The following is a 20,924-nucleotide window of genomic DNA, read 5'->3' on the forward strand; positions in this document are numbered from 1 at the left end:
CCAGCAGCTGACACGGCACCCCAGACCATCACTGACTGTGGGTACTTGACACTGGACTTCTGGCATTTTGTCATTTCCTTCTCCCCAGTCTTCCTCCAGACTCTGGCACCTTGATTTCCGAATGACATGCAGAATTTGCTTTCATCCGAAAAAAGTACTTTGAACCACTGAGCAACAGTCCAGTGCTGCTTCTCTGTAGCCCAGGTCAGGCGCTTCTGCCGCTGTTTCTGGTTCAAAAGTGGCTTGACCTGGGGAATGCGACACCTGTAGCCCATTTCCTGCACACGCCTGTGCACGGTGGCTCTGGATGTTTCTACTCCAGACTCAGTCCACTGCTTCCGCAGGTCCCCCAAGGTCTGGAATCCGCCCTTCTCCACAATCTTCCTCAGGGTCCGGTCACCTCTTCTCGTTGTGCAGCGTTTTCTGCCACACTTTTTCCTTCCCACAGACTTCCCACTGAGGTTCCTTGATACAGCACTCTGGGAACAGCCTATTCGTTCAGAAATGTCTTTCTGTGTCTTACCCTCTTGCTTGAGGGTGTCAATAGTGGCCTTCTGGACAGCAGTCAAGTCGGCAGTCTTACCCATGATTGGGGTTTTGAGTGATGAACCAGGCTGGGAGTTTTAAAGGCCTCAGGAATCTTTTGCAGGTGTTTAGAGTTAACTCGTTGATTCAGATGATTAGGTTCATAGCTCGTTTAGAGACCCTTTTAATGATATGCTAATTTTGTGAGATAGGAATTTTGGGTTTTCATGAGCTGTATGCCAAAATCATCTGTATTAAGACAATAAAAGACCTGAAATATTTCAGTTAGTGTGCAATGAATCTAAAATATATGAATGTTAAATTTTCATCATAACATTATGGAAAATAATGAACTTTATCACAATATGCTAATATTTTGAGAAGGACCTGTATGTGCAGAGTTTATGCTGTTCAATAATGTCAGAGCTCGTCTCACACCTTTCTATTTGGTCCTAATACCATCGCCTTACTGGGCTGGTTTTCACAGGACAACCCTTAACAGACCCAAATATTATTTGATAAAATATTATTAAATATGCTCAGATTCATAATCTTAACAGTGGTAAAATTGTCATTTGTGTAATTTAATATTCTAGTTTTCTAAAGGAATTGAATTTTGGGTTTTCATTAGCACTAAGTCATAATCATCAAAACAGAAATAAATGTAACATATAAATGTATGCAGAAAATCCACATTTTACTTCTAGAATCAAATTACTCAAATAAATTAACTCTTCAATGACATTTAATTTACTGTGTTGCACCTGCAAATGTCTGGAAGAAAAAACACAAAACATTGTTGGTGGGAAAACAAAAGCTTTAAAGACAGGTTTGCCAACAACAACGTATTAAAGTGGAAACATGATGTATTTTACTGAACACTATTTTTGTTTTCGGTCCTAAACAGCAAATAATCCCATAAATATAACGGATAACTTCATAGTTAAATCACTGATCCACTTAAGGTTTGCTTGAGTGCAAATCAAAAACTGAAATGCAATTTAATGTAAAAAGAAAATTTAACATCACCTACTAAAGCTGAATATGTGCTGAGGTAAAACAATTTTTCAGTCCTAATTTCACCTATTGTTGAAAGTTTGCTACAGTATGCATCACATATCTAAAATATTCACTGTGTAAGACAGCTCTGTTTATAGATTAAACGAAATTCATGAAAATCTATTATTCCCCTGCTAGTGGGTGATTGTCCCATTCATTAAACAGCAAAACAAGCAAACTGGCAAAACAGGTGAGTTTGCAGATGTTTGTTAAATTAACTGAAATTACAACAGTGCAGAAAATGAGATCTTAGTAAAACTCAATAAATGTACAAGTCAACTAATGGAGAAAAACAAGTAGCATTTATACAAATGGACTGAAACATGACACTTCCCAAAGATCTGTAAAATAGCTGGTCTTTATAATTGAGTCACTGTGTTGACATCTTTAAACCAGCATGAAACAAATACATCTAAACTTAGCATAAAAGTAAATAATTGTCTTTTATTTCTTTGTTGTAACAAAGCTTCCTTGCAATTAATCATATCTATGGAAAGCCTGTTTATTTCCCTTAAAATGATGCCATATTTGAAAGGAAAATCCATGAAAAACTTCCCAAAGCCTCTCTGCCAATACTAAACAGCTTTTGGTGGAGGATATAAGATGGTGTGGGAAGACTTATTATTGGAGGCAATCTCAATGCAGAGAGATATTGAGAGGAGACTATGACCAGTCCCAATGTCCACTTGGGGACCAAGCTGTATTGCCCAATATGTCAAAGTTCACCACATTTGTGTTTGACTAAGACCAGAATTTGGAGTGGAGAAGATGGAAAGGCCTCCCTGAAGTCCTGATCTCAACTTTATTGAACACTTGTGCCAATATGGTTGCCAACAACCATTTTAGCAGGCAGCAAATGCTGGTTGAGCAATCAAATGCCATCCCACAGCCGTGTGCGACCAAGCAGGTGACCAACATGTGGTGGTGCCAGTCTCTTGTGGTTGTGAACAGTTCTTCTATGCAACACTGAGGACATTGTTTGATAAATGGGTACAATCTTAAATTACCAATATGTCGTGTTTCTTCAAACCTCAATCCTCCAACCCAGTAACACCAAATAAGACTGAATAGCAGAACAGTCCAACAGGATTTAAGTTTTTAATGGGTCTAACCCACAGCTCCACTTTCCTTACTACTGTGCCACCATTTAAAAGGGAAATAAAGGTTTTCCAATAGTTTTAAGATTGCCAAGAAACATTGCTGAAATGAAACATTTCCTTGTTTTTTTGTGCCAAGAAATGAAATGATATTGGTAAATTACACAAGATGGCAATGTTAGTTAAATATAAAAGCAGAAAAACCGTAATACACATCTACTGCACATTACTGTACAAACGCGCCAATTATTAAAACTCATATGTCCAAAATAGATTGTCATGGTAACAAAACTTTTTACATATTTTGTCTGAAATGACCACTACCAATTTACAACTAGATGATTCTCAAATAAAACAGTTTAAAATAAGAAAAAATGTTTTTTCTCAGCTGACCATTTGTTGTAGGTCTTGTACTCATTAAATAATCTGGACACAATTTACAAATAAAGTAAGACATTTACAGGAAATCTGTTTTACTACAAGCACAACAAGAATAGGCAGTGGCCGAGTATCAACATTTCTACTTTTAAAATAAAAGTAGACCATTTTATCCCAAATGAGTCATTAGTAGAGCAGTAAAAACTTTTAATGGAAAACCAGTTTGAAAATATGCCACACACCGACATCTTTTGAACTTCTGCACTTTAATGGATTTCAAATGCATGACTGACAGATGAAAACATTCACAATCCAATGTAACAGTTGTCCACTTGACCCAGTGCAGAATACATTCAGTCCAATTTCTTCTGTGTAAAACAGCTGCACAACAATGACAGTACTTCATTCTGGTTTTTACTGAGACATTCGCTTTGGCTTCCCTCCGCAAGGAGCAGGTAACAGGAGGAGACATTTAATCAGATGGAGGTGTAGTGTCTCCCAAAGCTGGAGAGTCGAATCTTTTCTGGCAGGATGATGTTTACAGAGTGCTCCGGTTCTTCCTGGCTCGTGTTGCCAGTTTCTCTCAGCAGGTGTTCCCGCTGCTGTCGAACAAGCTGGCTGTACTTGGCATTGGCCAGCCATGTCTCGCAGCGGCCAAAGAAGACTATTCCTGTGGTACCCAAGATAACCAAACAGGTGAGCAACGCCAGCACGCCAAAGCAAATGAGCTGGCCGTGGGTGACGAGAACGCCAGAGGAGTGGACAGACTCCTTCAGGGTGATCTTCAGCAGGTCCCTCTCCGGCGGTCTGAGCAGCTTGTGAAAGGCGTGGGCAGGAAGGGAGTAGTGCTGCGGAGTGAGCCCAAACCCCCTGTGCTCCACTGGTTTGGGACTTGCAGGCTTGGTTCTGAACCTCTGTCTGTGATTGAGGGAACAGGTGGGACCTGTGAACCATTTCTGACATATGCAGCGGAAGGTTCCGTCAGGCTGACCGACACAAGTTCCCTCATTGGCACAAGGCCTGCCTGCGCAGGGGGAGAGGCTGCTGGTGTCATTACAAGTAAAACCGGTGAAGCCGGGCAGACAGGCGCATGTGAAAGCCAAGCCGTGGTCTGTGCAGCTGCCACTGTTCAGGCAAGGGTTCGGCTGGCAACTGTCAATGCTGATGTCACAGAAGGCTCCGGAAAATCCAGGGGGACATAAACAGGAAGGGTCGGCTGCTGAGCTGCTGGCCTCCAAACAAGTGCCCCCGTTTTGACAAGGAGAGCTAGGGGACACAACAGGACAGAGTGAACTTATTGCAGAGAGAAAAAGTGAAGGTCTGCTATTTATTATTCAAGTTTGGCCTATCCACATCTTATCCATCTACTTATAGAAGAACAGAGATGGAATGAAGCAGAGAATTTAATCAAAGATTTAACAAGTTAGAGCTTGTCTGGAGGTCATTTTATTTAATCTGCCTCCTCATACAACCTGCTGTGTTCCTTTAATCTTTATTTTTTTTTCTTCAGAAAAATAAAGATGGTTCTCGGCAGAACACAAAACTGACTGAGGAGTCATTAAGTTGAAAAACGCTTATAAGCCATCCTTGGAGGATATATCAAAATAATGCACACTTAAAGCCTTTTTCCTTTCGTTTATGAAGAGCAGCTCATGCTTTTAAAAACAGAATAAAATCTCAGACATTTATAAAAGTAAACCACGACAGTCAGCAAGCAGCATCTTTAAGCCACAGTACTTGGACTATTTCACATAAAATGCTCACAGTTACCAAAACATGGGCTGGTTGTTAATTTGGTGAAGAAATTGGTGGTTACTCAGCCGTAGAAATTAGCAAAAATGGTATATAATGAATTAAATTTACCAAAGGTTTTTAAAATTGACAGGACACATTGGTTTCTGCGGCACATTTCAACGTGCATCTGAAAAGAGGAGTTCTGCTAATGACCTAATATATGATTCAGGTGCGTTGAAGCAGTCTAGAGTACCAGGACATCAGCCCTTTAGGATGGAAGTTTGAGACCCGCACTCTACAAAAAGGGGGTTCCAAGAGGTTTCTTTGGTTCCACTAATCTCTTAAATGGGGTTTGCTTCACAATCCTTTCAAGGCTGAGGTTAGCCTTTTTTCTGCACCTTTTGTTCACACTTTCACCTTCCACTCAACTTTCCATTAATATGTTTGAAGACAGTGTTCTGAACAGCCAGCCTCAACAGCTGTGACCTTTTCTGGATTACTCTCCTTATGAAGGGTCTCAATGACTGCAGGACACTTGTCAGGTCAGCAGTCATCTCCATGACCATAGCATGACATTTCTGTATTACAAATTGTGTTTATTGGTCTTAGGCAATTAAACTATTTTGGGATTCAGTAGCTATAAGCCATAATCATCAAAATAAGCAGAAATTAACTCTTGAAATATATTTTACCAATGGGTTTCACTTTTAGAATTGAATTGCTGAAGCAATTGACTTTTTATATTCTAAATTATATTTCAATTTATTGAGATGCACCTGTAATACTCATTGGTACACTTTAACTGCAGCAAACAATTTTTCCCTCACACTAATGAAAAACAGTATGCCTCATTATCTGCAAAATAAAAATCCGAACCCATGACGGGATATAAATAAAAGAAGTCTCGGCTATGCCTCTGAAATAATTCGCCGGCACAGACTTGTGTGGCGTATCAGATCAATGCAGTCATGCTCAACAGAATGCAGACAAATAGAGATAGAAACCAATCAATATCTCCAACCGTACTTTGGATAATTACACGAGCCTCTAACACCTTGTCTGAGAGTCTGAAGAAATGTAGTTCTTCCCTAGCTTTTCCAGACATCTTTGCCTCATAGAGCAGCTGATTAATGTCAGATGTACAAGGCTCTGGTGTTTCCACCACAAATTATAGCCAAGAAGCTTATTTCCTAATAGAAAAGCTGACAATACAGTATTGGCTATTTGTAAGTTGGTACATTCTGGTTATTCCTTGCTGACAGCACAACCACAGAGACGTTCAGGGTTTGGGCAGCCTTGTCAGCTGCCTGCATCCCCAGAGACTTTGATGGTCTGTGCAGGATGAGGGTTCCTTAGGGATAAGGTGAATTTGCAATCAAGCAGCAGACAGGAAACTTCCCCAGCTTAGAGAAGTGCTCTTCAGTTTCTCCTCAGTTGTCGTTCAAGTAGGAAGAAATACAGTGAACTAAAATTTGACTTAATCTTTTGCTCTTCCCACCGATTTATCCGATTTGAAATCTACTTTTCAGCCTTAAACATATTCTTTTGTTGTGTTACTTCTCCTTCCGAATGACACGGAAGAATTGTTTCGACACATTTGGTCTGATTGAAAGCATACACAGTAGGGAACCATGTTGACCTTAACTGTCGCTATATACAGTCCAATAATGAACCAGACAGGTACACTTGCACTACATATTAGAAAATATGTCCAACTAGCCAGAAAATGGACAGCTTCTAATGTGCAAAATATGTGAACCTTCATTATCCACACCTTTGAACCTATTCACATTTTGTCACATTACAACCACAAACCTCATTTGATTTTATTAGACAGACCAACACAATAATGCATGATTGTGAAATGGAAGGAAATTCATGGATGGTGATTTTTCTGAAAAGTATTCTGCCCATTTAACTCTGATACACCTAAATAAAATTTGGGACAACCAGCTGCTTTTAGACGTTACTAAATTAGTATATAGAGTCCATCAGTATGTAATTGCTAGTATAAATCCAGCTGTTCTGTGAAGGCCTCAGAGGTCCTCCAACCTGGTCCTAAGGGTCCTGCTTGTTCTACACATTTCCATGCTGCTGCACACCTTACTTCAATGGATGTTTGATGAAACATGCTTCAGCAGCACTTGTAATGCTGAGGAAGTAATGCAGTCATTTGAGTCAGTTGTGCTAGAAGAAGGACACATCTAAAACAAGCAGGACCGTGGGCCCTGAGGACCAGGGCTGGGGACAACTTTAACAGAGAACAGCATCACAGAGACCAAAGAACACAGCAAACAGGATAGGTAGAAATTTGTGGAGAGGTTTAAAGCAGGTTTAGGTTAAAAACAATATCCCAAGCTTTGAACATCTCACAGTTCTCTGTTCAATAAATCATCTGAACATGGAAAGAGGATGGACCAACTGCAAGCCTGCCATGACAAAGCTGTCCCCCTAAACTGACTGAACGAGCAAGGAAAGTATCAATCAGAGAAGTAGCCCAGAGGTCCATGATAACTCTGGAGGAGCAAAAGAGATCCACAGTTCAGATTAGACAATTGGTTGACAGGAACATTATTGGATGTACACTCCACAAATCTGGCCTTTATAGAAGAGTGGCAAAAAGAAAGTCATAAAGAAGTCTTGTTTCCAGTTTGGTACAGGCCATGCAGAGGACACAGCAGACCTGCAAGAGGAGCTCTGGTTAGATGAGACCAAAATATTTGTTCTTCGGGCTGCATTACAAAGCAATTTTGTGGTGGGAGACTAATACCGCACATAACCATGAAGACACAATCCACAAAGGTGGTGGCAGTAGCAAGCTGTGGGGATGCTGTTATTTAGCAAGGACATGGAAGCTGGCCAGAGTTGATGGGGAAATGGATGGGTCCAACTACAGACAAGCCTGGAAGAAAATCTAGAGGCTGCGAAAATCCATCAAAGTTCACCTTCCAGCAATTCAAAGACCCCAAACATACAACCAGAGCTACAATAGAGTGATTAAGATAACGGCATATTATTTTATTAGAATGACTTAGAATAGACCTAGATGATACTAGAAAATTGTTGTTCACAGATGCCCTCTGTCCGATCTGAAGGAGTTAAGATATTTAGCAAAGAAGAATGTCCTAATATTAATATTTCTATGGACAAGTTGGCAAAGACATCCTAGGGTTGAATACAATTACACAAAAAAATACAGATAATAAAAAGCTGTTTGTGATTGTAACATGACAAAATGTCAAAAAGTGGTATGGATATTTTTACAAAGCAGCTGAACTGGGTCCACTCTCAGACCGCTGTGCTTTTCCAAAAGAACCACAACAGAAGGCATTCTGAAGCTATATGTCTTATTACTTTGAGCTGAGTGTGTAAAAAGCTCAAGTTATCTTTCATTTAGTTACATCAGTATTGATGCCAGCCTGTTAAAATTCAAGGTCAGACTTGGCAGTTTTATAAAGTATTACTTTATGTCAAACTGAATGTGCTGAAGCACAGTCTGTGAATGTTTATGCCATGAAGACCAGATATACTGCAGGTAATGGCTATATAATATTTTCCAATGAAATGGAGGAGAGAGGCCTTTTGAATGCACAATGGAGATGTTTCAGTGTGTAAGGTTGCATCAGTGTCCTCCTGCTAGCAAAGGAAGGAAATCGGGTCACAGGCTGTATGGAGGTGGCTCTGCAATGTGACAGCCTTGTTTAGTGCATTTGAGTTATTTGCTCTTGAAATATTGACATTAAAGGTTGAGTGTTCTGAATTGGCATATGATAAGCCCAGAATCTGTGCAACTATGTCTCTTTTTAATTAAGGCAGAAGCATGTTTAATAAAGCTCGATTGATGATGAAATAATTTCAGTTTGACATAAAAAATAAATTAAAAAAAGCCTCAACATGAAGCTTCCTTTGATGGTGACATAATTGCAATTTAACAGCAAACATTCAGGGTTACTTTGTATATAAAGATTAAGATCCTTTTTTCTTCTCAGTTTGTAATTAAATTAAAAGATAAAATAAAGTTTTAATGTGAACCAGTGCCCTTTTACTTCATCTGCCAACGGCAAACTGCATTGGGAGTTAAAGTAATCACAATTAAAAATCTTCAAAGTGTGGCATGCCGTCATTTTGAGCATCCTTGAATCAGTACACTGTTGAACAAGCTTTCACTGCAATTACAGCTGTTATTTTGGGTGTGCTTATACTAGCTTTGCACATTGCACAGCTTAAGTTAAGTAAGATTTGCATGTGTAGGGCTGTTTTCTGCTGTAAGGTGAACCTCTGCCCCAGTCTCAGGTCTTTCACAGCCTCCAGCGGGTTCTCTTCCAGGCTTGTTCCGTACTTAGCTCCATCCATATTCCCATCAACTCTGACAAACTTCCAAGTCCCTGCAAAATACCATCATCCCCACAGCATGTTGCTGGCACCAGCTCATTGGGCTATAAGGTGCTGTGTTCAGCATGATGTGTAGTATTAGTTTTCCACTTAATAAATTTTGCCTGTAGGCCGAATTTAGTCTCATCTGACCAGAGCACCTGCATCCACGTTTGCCGTGTCCCTACATAAACTGCATAACAGGGCTTCTTATGGCAAAAATAATGTAATGAATGACTAATAGTTGTCCATTGGACAGATTCTTCCACTGGTGCTGTGGATCTCTGCAGCTCCTCCAAAGGTACCATATGACTCATTGCAAATAAGATACATTGAGGTTATAAAATGCTAAAAGGTGGAAACATTTAGGAGAAATTATTCCCTTTAAAAAAAGACTCCATAAAAGCTACCTCTGAACTAAAAGTAACACTGCAACATGCCTGACTTGCTAGTTTACATCCACTCAGCAACATTGCTGATGCATCAATGAATACAGTAGTTCTGCTCAGTGATAGAGACAAGAATGTTTAGCTTCCACACTAGTATTCTACCAACTCAAACAAACCCAGGTACAAACATTTCATTTGGTATTAAAAATAAATCTGTTTTAAATATGCCCAATGAACAAGTATACTGTATATAATCAATATTTTTTAGTTAAAGCACCACTAGTGGCTACAGATGTCTGTACAGTACATACTATTACACAATGAAGAACTATCCTGAAACAGTGTTGATTGGTGTAAAGAAACAATATTTCAATTTTTGGAAATATAAAAAAAAAAGGTACTGGTACCCATTCTGGAAGCAAACTCCCTGCTTCATTTGGCAGTTTTCTCCAGCGTAGCCCTGGGGACACACACACAGGTATCCCCCTTCTCCTTTCTCTATGCAGGTGGCGTTATTGGTGCAAGGCTTGGATGAGCACTGGCGAGTATCTGTTGTAGAACAACAGAAATCAAAAGAAAGGACATGCGCTTTTCAGATCTTTAAGCTCCATTACTGTGTGCCTCTGCCTTTCTGCGCCTGTTCTAACATCGTCTGTGTTGCCGCTCTCTGTCTCGACCACATGGCAGCGGCATCCAGTCATCAAAACACTACACTGAAAAAAGCCAAGTGCATAAAACAGGCGATGCGCACATATATTCGGGCAGAATATGAAAGACACGCTCAGATAAATGGGTCAAACTGTGCTCAAAATACCCCATCTAATTAGAAAACTCCTTTTAAGAATTCCTCTTTGTTCCTCACTTAGCTCGGGGGATCAACATTGGGAGAATCTGTATGAATTTTTCTAGAAATGTGAAATCTTTGGAATTGTTTTAATTAAAACCTGCAACTTCAGGACACTAATTAATCCATTTTCAGAGTCAATGCACTAAATTTCTGTCTGGTAAAATACAAGAATCGAAATCTAGATGATGGCAGTGTGAGTGTATTAATTACAGTTCAATTTATTCAGATTAATTTGATGGCATTTGCTGAGGCTTGCCAGCTCTGACCCATGCTAACCTGGAGGCAAAACGACAAAGGAAGGAGAGCTTAATGAGACTCACCTTGGTCACACAGACTGCCCACCCAGCCCTCCCTGCAGATGCACTGCCACGCTTTCTCACATCTGCCATGCAAACATCCAGGAAAGGGGATGCAGCGGTCACAGTTCTCTCCTTCCCACCCGGGTTTGCACCTAAAAAGAGCATCAGGGAGGGGAGAAAAAAACACAAGCAGTTTTTACTTATTTATATACCATCCACATATTGCTATGTTACCCTGCTCCTGTCCTCATAACACCTACCGTGCCTTGCAGAAGAAACAAACCCAAACGTTCATGTATTTTATGGTAGGCCAAATAAAAATTTGAGCAGTGTGGCATACGTATATAATCAGACCCCTTAAGTCAATACTTTGTAGAACCACCTTCTGCAGCAGTTACAACTGCAGGCCAAATTGGAGTATGTCTCTACAAGCTTTGCACATATAGAGACTGAAATGGTAACCCATTCTTTAAACAAATAACTCAAGCTCAGACAGATTTGATGAAGTGTGTTTATAAACTAATATTTTTCAGACTTAAACCAAATTTTAACTTGGTTTAAGTTCTGGATTTCGACAAGGCCGTAAAACATGCATACACTTTGACCTAAACCATTCAGTTAATAACTTCAATAATCCTGAATTTAGATACACAGTAGAAGCAAAAATGTTACATATGACAACAAACATGTAAATATTACAGTCAAAAGTCATCCATTTGTTAAACTTTTGACAAAGTTAAAGAACAAAATCTTTAAAGGATTTTAAAATCAAAGCTCTGCACCATTTGTGCAAAAATATTTTATTGCTCATATAAAACGATCACCTGACTGTCAAAAAGATCTGGTTGGAGAGATTCTGATTGGATTTTCCGGAATGAGGAACAGTTACTGTAGCAGTTTATGGAAAGAAAGGCTGAAAAAAGGGTATGAACAGGAATCAGAGGTAATTTTAGAAACGCACCTGCACCTCCCCGGCTTCTCACAAAACCCCGTTTCTGTGCTGCACCCTGCGCTGCATTCCCAGCCTTAAACAGAGACAAGAAGAGAAAGCATTTTTCCATCAGCAATCGAAACACACATGAAACACTCAAAACAATAAAATATTCATCCGTTTTACTTTCTTTTTGACACGGAGAGTAAAACATTTAATCTCGAGTGAAATGACTCCAATCCCTTTGGTTTGCTGTTAATTGTCTCAGATTAATGTTGGAAATCACAGATTACCTTTTGCTATGCCCGTCACGACCAGAATTAAGACCAACCCGATGAGATGCATCATAATTTGAAGGAAGACGACCCTCTTTGTCCTGCAGAGGATAAACCAGGCGCTGAAAACACATCCGCTTACCCTAAAAGGCGACACGTTTCTCCATTAAATTAATCCCATTTCCCACAAGTTTATTATTTGAAAAAAAGAGGGAAGAATTCTTAAAATTATTTCTTTAAATGGTGTTTCAAAAATGTATTCATTCCTCCGAGAAGCTTATTTTTAGTACCTATTGCAGGTAATACCGTAACTGTGACTAAAAATATTATTTTAGATCAGTTAGAATTAAAGTTATTATAAAATAATTAGTCATTTCCTTCTTGGAAATTAACGACGCACCTGAACCGCCTGCGTCCGCTCCCAAAGGTATCCATTACGCGTGAGCATGCGGGAAAAGGGAAATGGGGAAAATATTACGTTACAAAGCAAAGCACATATTTCATGTAAAACCCCTAAAAATATAACAGTGCCCCGTCTTACCTATGTCATGCAGACGCTCTGCCTCCAAACACCTTCGATCATATTTGACTGGTTTGCTTGTATTGGGTTTTTTTTTTTTTTTTTATCCAGACAGCGTGCTGCTGAAGGTAACTACAGGTGTACCAGCGATCTGATTGCTTGACCTGGAGGTTTTGACGGGTCTGCTGGTGCTGCTGCGTCGTGGCGCGTCCCGCTGCAGCTCGCTCCTCCCACTTACTGTGGGGAGAATTTGTGCACCCGTCTCTCCCTCTGGAAGGAGACGAAATCATTTCACAGAACATTATCTCGGTGTATTTCTTTATTTGGCAAAGGGCTGTAGGAAACCTGAGATCTGTGTCGATCAACATCACTCAAAAAACATGGACAATGACGGTGCAAACAAATATATTTAAGCTTCTACTTTACTGAGTGCGCATAAAACTAACCAAACCAATATGGTGATTAGTAAATTAACTCAAAGTATCAAAAGTAAAACTTTAATAATTATTAAAGTCCCCTAAATAATCATCAGGTCATTAATAGAAATCTTAATTTTTGGCGTTTTGTGTAAAGCAGCAAACAGATTATTTGATCATAGCTTTAAAATAATGAACTTTAAACAAGCACTTTATTTTAGAAATTAAAGCATTGAGACAAGATTAAAGGAGTAATTATAACATTCAAGATCATATGTAAAAACATGGGAAGCAACTATTTATCAGAAATAAGCTGCAAATTCTCATAACTAAACAAACCACATATGACAAAACGGTGTGAAATTACTTGACGGTCAAAATATCTCATTTTAGAGCCATAACACCTAAAAATGTTAATGTATGAAACATAAATAAATCACATTAAATCAATGCCATTCCATTGTTTAAATAAGTAACTTTAAAATGCATTTTTAAAATAGTGTTCTGTGTCAGCCCAGCTAAAACAGGAATCACTTCCATATATGGATTATGACAAATAATGGTACTCACAGAATGGATTTATACTTCACAAAGTGTTCTATTAACATCATATGCTGAATGGATATCACACTTTTATGACAAAGATTCTCGATGCAGGAAATGTACATGAGCCTCATGGAAGAAAACAGGCGAAGAGGGCTGATTTTTCCTTCCCCACCAGTAACAGTCTCTGTGTTGGAAACCTTTTTCTCCAGGATTATAACTGAAATAAAAGCTCAAAGAGCAAACAACACAGTTAAATTGTCAAGAAAATGTCTCCTCTGTTAGTATGAAACATCTGCTGATGTCCTGAGGTTGCATTAAATCAATAACTACCATAAGATCAACTTTAGCTTGTTATGTACATTAGACATTTAAAGTAGCCTGTGTTTAAAAAAAAAAGTTTCCCTTGACTTATGTTTTAGCTAATTACAGGCCAATCTAATATTCCTTTCATTGTTGAAAATCCGTGAAAAAGTGTTTGTAAGCAGATATTAATCCTCCTGCAGGACAATGGTCTACCATCATATTTAATAAATTAGAAGCAACCAAGTAAAACAGATTATATAGATTAATTACGAACAGACTGATGTTTTCAGGCCTTTTTTTTTACTATTAATATGATGATTTTGTTCTTATAGATAATGAAAACATGACCTGTAGGATTAGAATATTACACCAGACCAATAAAACCATTTTTAATATGGGCTAAATGTTTAATATGTGCTTAAATGTTGTTATTTTTAAAAAGGTACCTTCAGTCTGACAAATCAGCCTCATCGGAACGCATATTTTAACTTACTGGACATGACTGTATTTGACGAGTTTCAGTTTGGTTTTTAAGCACACCACAGTTTTCAAACTGCTTTAAATAAATAATCAAATACTTTTCTTTCAGTTTTTGTTAACACCCTTGTCTTAAAGCTGGTGCTGTTGGTTATATTGATAATTCATTGTCACCTGTTTCCATAGTTAATTATGATGTTCCTCAGGGTTTGGCAATAGGTTTTAATTTCTTTATATGTGCTTCCTATAGATTATCAGGGACCCTGATACCTGCTACTGATGACAATCTGCTCCAATCATCACCTGTAGACTACTGGTTTTGTTTTATAATGGTCAATGTTATGCTTTATATATATATGTTGCACTGTTTTTAGGGTACGTTTGTTCTTCAAAAATGCTGTATAAATTAAAAAATAAGATAATTTGTATCTGTAATCATAATGGTTCTGATTTGCCATTATTAAGATCTTTCAATTCCCACAGAGCCAAATTCATGACACAAAAACTATGACAGGGCTGAAGCCTTAAGCATTCATTCAAGTCATCGTATAATATGGAAGGTCATTTTTTACGCAAACTGTCAAGGCATTATTCATCAGTCTGACTCCTCGTCTCCCAAATGTTGAAAATAATTTCTCTGAGTCCACATCTTCAGAGGTTTTATAATGCCTAAAGGTAAATTTAAATATGGGAAGTTTTCCACAAAAGGACAACCTTGACCTTCTACTCCTTCATTTTACTCCTGTTATTACTATTGTACTTTATGTGTTAATTTCAGTCCAGCTGCTGCTACAGGGAGAAAAGCTTAAAGCATGAAAACTAATCTTCTGGTTTAAACTTTCAATGATCTTGATTACTTCTGTTTCACTTAAAGCATATCTTAATGTGTTATGTTACTTTTAGCCAAAGCCTAAAAGTAACATAATTTATACTACAAGAATAAAGTCTAAGTAAGTTATTCACAGTGGAATGAAAACTGACTTACCATCAACAACAAAAAAGACATTTCACTAAAAGCTGAAAGAAACTAACTAACATATTTATATAAGTCCAGTTTTCACAAGATTTTATAAAGAGTAATGCAAGGTACAACTATAAGCTCCATTTGTTTTTCCTTAATGAGGAAAGATATTTCCGCAGCTAAAGTACACCTTTATGTAGACGACACCATACTTTAATCAGTTGGGTCTACTCTGAGGCAGGCTGGTGACAAGCTTCAAACTGTTGTTCAACTACTGCATGCATCCCTGTATCACTTAAAGTTTGTTCTTAATGAGAAAACAACTAAAAGGTTTCTAGAAATCATTCCCGATCTCTAAACAATCCCACAAATATATGGGTATATGACTGGATATGAGCCTTTCTTTTAGAGTGCATGAAGAACATTTATATTGTAAAAAAGTTGGGTGTTTGACTGGGATTCTATTATTTAAATAGGGCCTGTTCTGTTTTTAAGTTCTTGATTATGGTGACATTATTTATGTACATTCTGCTTCCTCTGTGCTCCAGTGTGCTTCACAGATTCTGCGCATATTGCTCTGTGTTGTACAGAACGCATCATTGTTTACTTTATAATCCGGTGTCTTGGCCTTTGCTATTCTGGGTAAAACGCTGCATTTATTTCAAATATAGGCTATGAATAAGGGCTTTGACTTGCCTTGACAATCCATATTTTCTTTTTCTGAAATTAAAAATCCAAATAAAAAAAACAATTGATGCAATGGCCTAAAGGCACAAGTTATTGATCATAAGACTGGTTCATGTGAAATAAAGCCCAGAGCTAATTCTAACATTTGGAAATTGTTATTAATGATAAATATCCTGGTTAAAAACCTAGTTAAGACCCAAAAGGCAACAGAAGTATAATAATTTAAAAAAATTAGAAAACAGTGGTGGCTGAACGTCTGTGCATGGTTGCTGTGAGAAACATGGGGAGATGAGAACAACTTTGATTACATCAATTTTAAATCAAATGTACACTATACTCAATTTACCGGTCGGTCTACGTTCCTACCCTCACCTATGGTCATGAACTTTGGGTTTCTGAAATAAGACAGGCATCTCTTAAAAATATAAAATAATGTAAAGTATAATTACTAAACCAAACTATCTTCATTGACATTAAAGCAATACAATTTTCTGGCCAACGTTTAGCAGTTTTCCACAGGGGTTTTGAATATTTGTCTTTGGTAATGATCTCAATGTCCTTAAGGTTGGAAAGCATCCTTGCCATCACCCTAATCTTTAGCTCCCTGTACAGATTCTCTATCAGATTCAGTCTGGCAGGGCCACTCCAAAATGTTAATATGGCTTCATGTTAAAAGAAACACGTTGGTAAAATTAAAAGATAAACTAGACCCAAACCTGCAAGTGAATGGATCCTTTTTTCAGTTTTAACTCCAGATATAGTGTTCACCATATGGGTCCCGTCTGACGGTAACCAAACAGCAACAGAAGGCTTCATTTTTGGCCTGTTGATCCAAATTGTTTTACCTAGTCTCAAGCTTCATTCCCATGACAGAGCAGGTTGAATTAAATTGTTCAGCACACATTTACTATATGAAGGAAAACAGGTGTGTCTGTCTTCAAAGACAACAAGATCGTCTTGCTTTGGCTTTCATTCCACATTTAATGTGTAAATGATTGTGATACTTGTGCAGAGTGAGTGAATGAAACGCATGAGTTTAAGTGTCTGTGCTGTCCCAAATCTTTACGTTTATCTCTTATGCAAATCATATATATAAAACATTCCAGCTATACAAACGATAAAAATTGGGGTGTGGTGCATGGCGTAGTGATAGAGCACACGAACCATATAGGGAGGCCTCAGTCCTAGATCCAGTCATTCTGGGTTCAACTCCTGACCCAGGAGGCGTATGCTGCACGTCTTCCCCCTCTCTCCGCCCCACTTCCTGTCTGCCTTCTTTGGAAAAATAACAAGAAATAAAGTTCACTATTGCTGCAAAAAAAAAAAAAAGATTCATTGACGTAGGGGAAAAAGTGCTTCATTATTTCTGAGATATAGTAGATTAGACTTATAATGCAGCACCAACAAAAGGAAATACATTATAGATTACATAAAGATAGTCTATTACTTCACACAACCCCACTGCCTTAAGAGAAAAATTCCTATTCCTTCATTCTCTCATTTTAAAATGATCTGACGCGCCAGCTACGACACAGCACCAGGCTGTCGTACATATCAATGACCTCATATTCCTACTTAATGCTGCCCCCTTAGCCTTCCCAAGGACAGAAAAATGTATTTTCCATCTTGTAAAGTAAACAACTCAGTTAAGGTCTAATTATGAGCTTCACTTCACACAGACAATATTAGATCAGAACTGAAGACGTCGATAATAGAAGTCTTATCTTTCTAATCCTCCTAATTCTTTATCTCTTGACAGTCAAAAGAAGCACACTGTGCATGTCCGAGATTAAACCCCTGGTAGAATAAATCAAAGGTGGCATCACTGACGGCCTTCTTAGTGTTCGTGTCCTTCTTATATTAGTTTTATTTTTTTATTTTTTGAGAAGATGTCTTCGGTTTAAAACTTTGCCACCCCTCCTTGAACCGCCACCTTAACGTGGTTGAGGGGGTTTTGAGTGCTCGAATGACCCTAGAGGCTTGGTTGTCTAGAGCTTAAATGCCCCTGGTAGGGTCTCCCATGGCAAACAGGGTCTGGGTGATGGGTCAGACAAAGAGCTGTTCAAGACGCCTTCATAAGGACCACATAATCGCGGCACATGGCGTTACCCGGTACGGTGGAGCCGGGGTCCCACCCTGGAGCCAGGCCTGGGGTCGGAACTCGTGGGAGAGCGCCTGGTGGCCACGTTGCTCCGCGCGGGACCCGGCCGAGCCAAGCCTGAACAAGAGACGCGAGGCCATCCCCCCAGTGGGCCCACCACCTGCAGGGGGAACCAGTGAGGGACCAGTGCAAAGAGGATTGGGCAGCAAACGAAGGTGGAGATCTCGGTGGCCCAATCTCCGCATGCTTATTAATTTGTAATGAAGATAAAAATCTGGAGTTAGTCCTTTTTTATTATTTTATCTACTTAGTGCAATACAGCAGAGAAATAGACCCTCAGCATACTGGACACTGGTACAGTGTCCTTAGTTTAGTAACATCTGACCAAAAAACGTCTCTCCAGACTGGATTTGGTTTGAGCCGCAAACTTCCATCCAGCTTTAAAGTGATGATTTATTTTTTGGTTATTTAGCACCCTCTTATTGTCTCAAACCTGCATTACTTTCACAGTGACAGTGTGTTCCAGCATCTTCTCGTTGTTTTCTGGGCTTTTCCTGAACGTGCTGGCAAGTCTCCTTTCATCAGAGTTTGACAGTTTGTGTTAGGTGGTTTAAATTTGGACACAAATGGGTTTTCCAACAGAGCACTGATTCCAAGCACACATCAGAAATGGTTTTAGAATGCATAAAGCAGGCTAACATCAAGCTTCTGCAATCTGACCTCAACCATGTTAAACAGCTGTGCTTAAATGGTGTGTCTGTGCAAGGAAACCAACCAATTAGATGTAATCGATCAATTTTACAAAGAAGAGTGGTCAAATGTCTATTCAAAAATTCAAAAATCTATTCTCAAATCCAAAAATTTGGATCTATTGTGGATTAAAGAAAATTAAAATTAATTCCTAAATTCCAACTTGTATCTTGTATTATCAAAAAAAGTTTCAAATTAATCAAAAGTTTTATAATGAATGACATTCATACCAGCGATAGGTGTATGAAAATCTCTTACTTGGTTCTGTATGTACATTATTTTTATTTGGGTGTGTTTTTTGGAAATAAAACCTAAAGAAAATAATTAATTAAGCCTTGTACATATAATGTACAATTTCCTCTGTATTTTCATGACTGGTAAGTTTAGGTATATTTCATATGCTAAAAAAGTTTTAATTGTGACAATAATTGGAAATAAGTTGAGCCCCAAAAGGAATTAACTTTGAACAGACTTTGATCAATGTGCAGCGTGCTTCAGTGTGTCTTTCAGAAAGGTCACTGGACATGAATGAGTCGACTGCGGGGACACAGTCGGGTCAAAGCTGGTGAGACACTCTGTATTTGTCTTCTTAATTGTTGGTTACCTCATGAGTCTTCAACAACAGTTTTCATTTTAAGATTGAAAACATACTGAAAAGTCACCATCATTTTGATCCATGATATTTTTTTCATTTGAAATACGTCATTGTATAACTCCACCCACTATATTCTATGTTTTAGTTTTGTATTTCATAGAAATAAGAACAACGCTTTATTTATAATACTCTTGATTCCTCCCTATCTCCCCTCTGTTCCTAATATTCCTTTTAGACTGAATTATCGCCCATTCAGGCACTACGTTTACTGGCGGTGAGGAGTGTGACAGCGCATGCGCAACGCGAATCGACTAACTCTGTGCTCCACTAACCAACCTGAGATCACGTGACGCCAAGTCGCTGATGTAAATTCGTATTCTCAAAGAAAAGAAATCGTACTCACAAACTGTTATAGCATATTGTATTCATAAAGAATAAACCACAACTGTAAACTTGAACTTTGTGTTTGTAATTTCTTGAAGCTGTAACATTTTATTTTGTATTCTTATAGAGAAAATATACAATACCTCTTTTGGATTTTACTTATGCACAACTATTGACTAATATGCACACATTTCCGTCTTTACATACACATTGTTTTTGACAGCGTTCTTACCCCATAAAAAACTCTGCACACACATGGAATGAATTCACACAATTTCTTAAAATACAAGAATTTATTAACGAAAATAAGTCAACTCAAAGTCAAACATATTTCAATCAACAAACTCTTTACTATGCTAAAACAATCCAATTAAACTACCAAGCAGAATTAAAAAATATGGAACACTAATAAACTATGTACAACATAAACAAGTTGATTAAAGATGGTTAAAAATCATGACCAAAAGAGTGATGCAACATTACCATGCAATGTTTATGTTTGAGAACCAAGAATTATCTTAAAGAATCTGGAAGTGAAGTTAAGTTAGTCTTATAACCAACTTAGGCAATAATCAGCACACCTTTAGACAACCATTCACAATGCAAGATCAGAAAAAATATTATTTTAATAAAATAATGTTTTAAACAATCACACTGTTTTCTATTCACAACGTGAGACACTAATTCTCAACGGGGTCTCATTATTAAAATAATATTTAAAGAAATATTCAAGGAAATGGTAAAATATTTAAGGGAATATTTTGGAAAAGAGCCAAATCTTTCTGAAGAAATTGGGCATAATGGCGTTTACTTAGTTATCAAATTTAGTAAAATGATGTTAGGGACACATTAATTACTGTATTGAAAACTAAACCTTTCTGGGTAAATATTATTTGGCAGTAAGCACTGTCCTTAGCCGTTAGCAGTTAAAGCTAACAAATAAGCTGATAGCTTAGCACCAGAATCAAACACACACCTTTAAAAATACCGTCAATAAAAGGGTTAAAATGAATAAGCGCGGACGGCGCGTTATGATCAATCTTCTGTTAAAAATCACCCTTCAAGTAAAGTTTGTCTTAACTTTAAAAACATACAAACAAAGAACACAACCTGTGTGCTGCAGATATTCTGCTAGCACCAAGATAGCTGACTTCAACACAAACAAAACCAAACTTCATAAAATGAAAAACGTTTAGATCATTTCAATCTAAATCACTTCTATATTATTCTTAACGTCATGAACTGTGGTGAGGAACGTTGTCCAAGGTGGAGAAGTTTG

General features: G+C 38.1%; 1 protein-coding gene across 4 annotated transcripts; it reads right to left on the minus strand.

The window, feature by feature from the left end:
- Positions 1 to 3,306: 3,306 nt before the first annotated feature.
- On the minus strand, positions 3,307 to 12,665 carry LOC124855952 (protein delta homolog 1). 4 transcript variants are annotated; one of them, XM_047346108.1, is made up of 7 exons: positions 12,447 to 12,665; positions 12,306 to 12,314; positions 11,924 to 12,006; positions 11,661 to 11,724; positions 10,721 to 10,851; positions 9,961 to 10,102; positions 3,307 to 4,325 (listed from the first exon to the last, which is right to left on the minus strand). In XM_047346108.1, the coding sequence occupies exons 3-7, from the start codon at positions 11,976 to 11,978 to the stop codon at positions 3,536 to 3,538; spliced, it is 1,182 nt and encodes a 393-aa protein (XP_047202064.1). In that variant the 5' UTR covers positions 11,979 to 12,006; positions 12,306 to 12,314; positions 12,447 to 12,665; the 3' UTR covers positions 3,307 to 3,535. The 4 variants fall into 4 exon arrangements, with proteins under 4 accessions (XP_047202064.1, XP_047202063.1, XP_047202062.1 ...); XM_047346107.1 differs by having other exon boundaries at positions 11,924 to 12,048; positions 12,306 to 12,323; positions 12,447 to 12,664; XM_047346106.1 differs by having other exon boundaries at positions 11,924 to 12,048; positions 12,447 to 12,663.
- Positions 12,666 to 20,924: the final 8,259 nt, after the last annotated feature.

This window comes from Girardinichthys multiradiatus, chromosome 19 (assembly GCF_021462225.1).
Source record: "Girardinichthys multiradiatus isolate DD_20200921_A chromosome 19, DD_fGirMul_XY1, whole genome shotgun sequence".
Lineage (NCBI taxonomy): Eukaryota > Metazoa > Chordata > Actinopteri > Cyprinodontiformes > Goodeidae > Girardinichthys > Girardinichthys multiradiatus.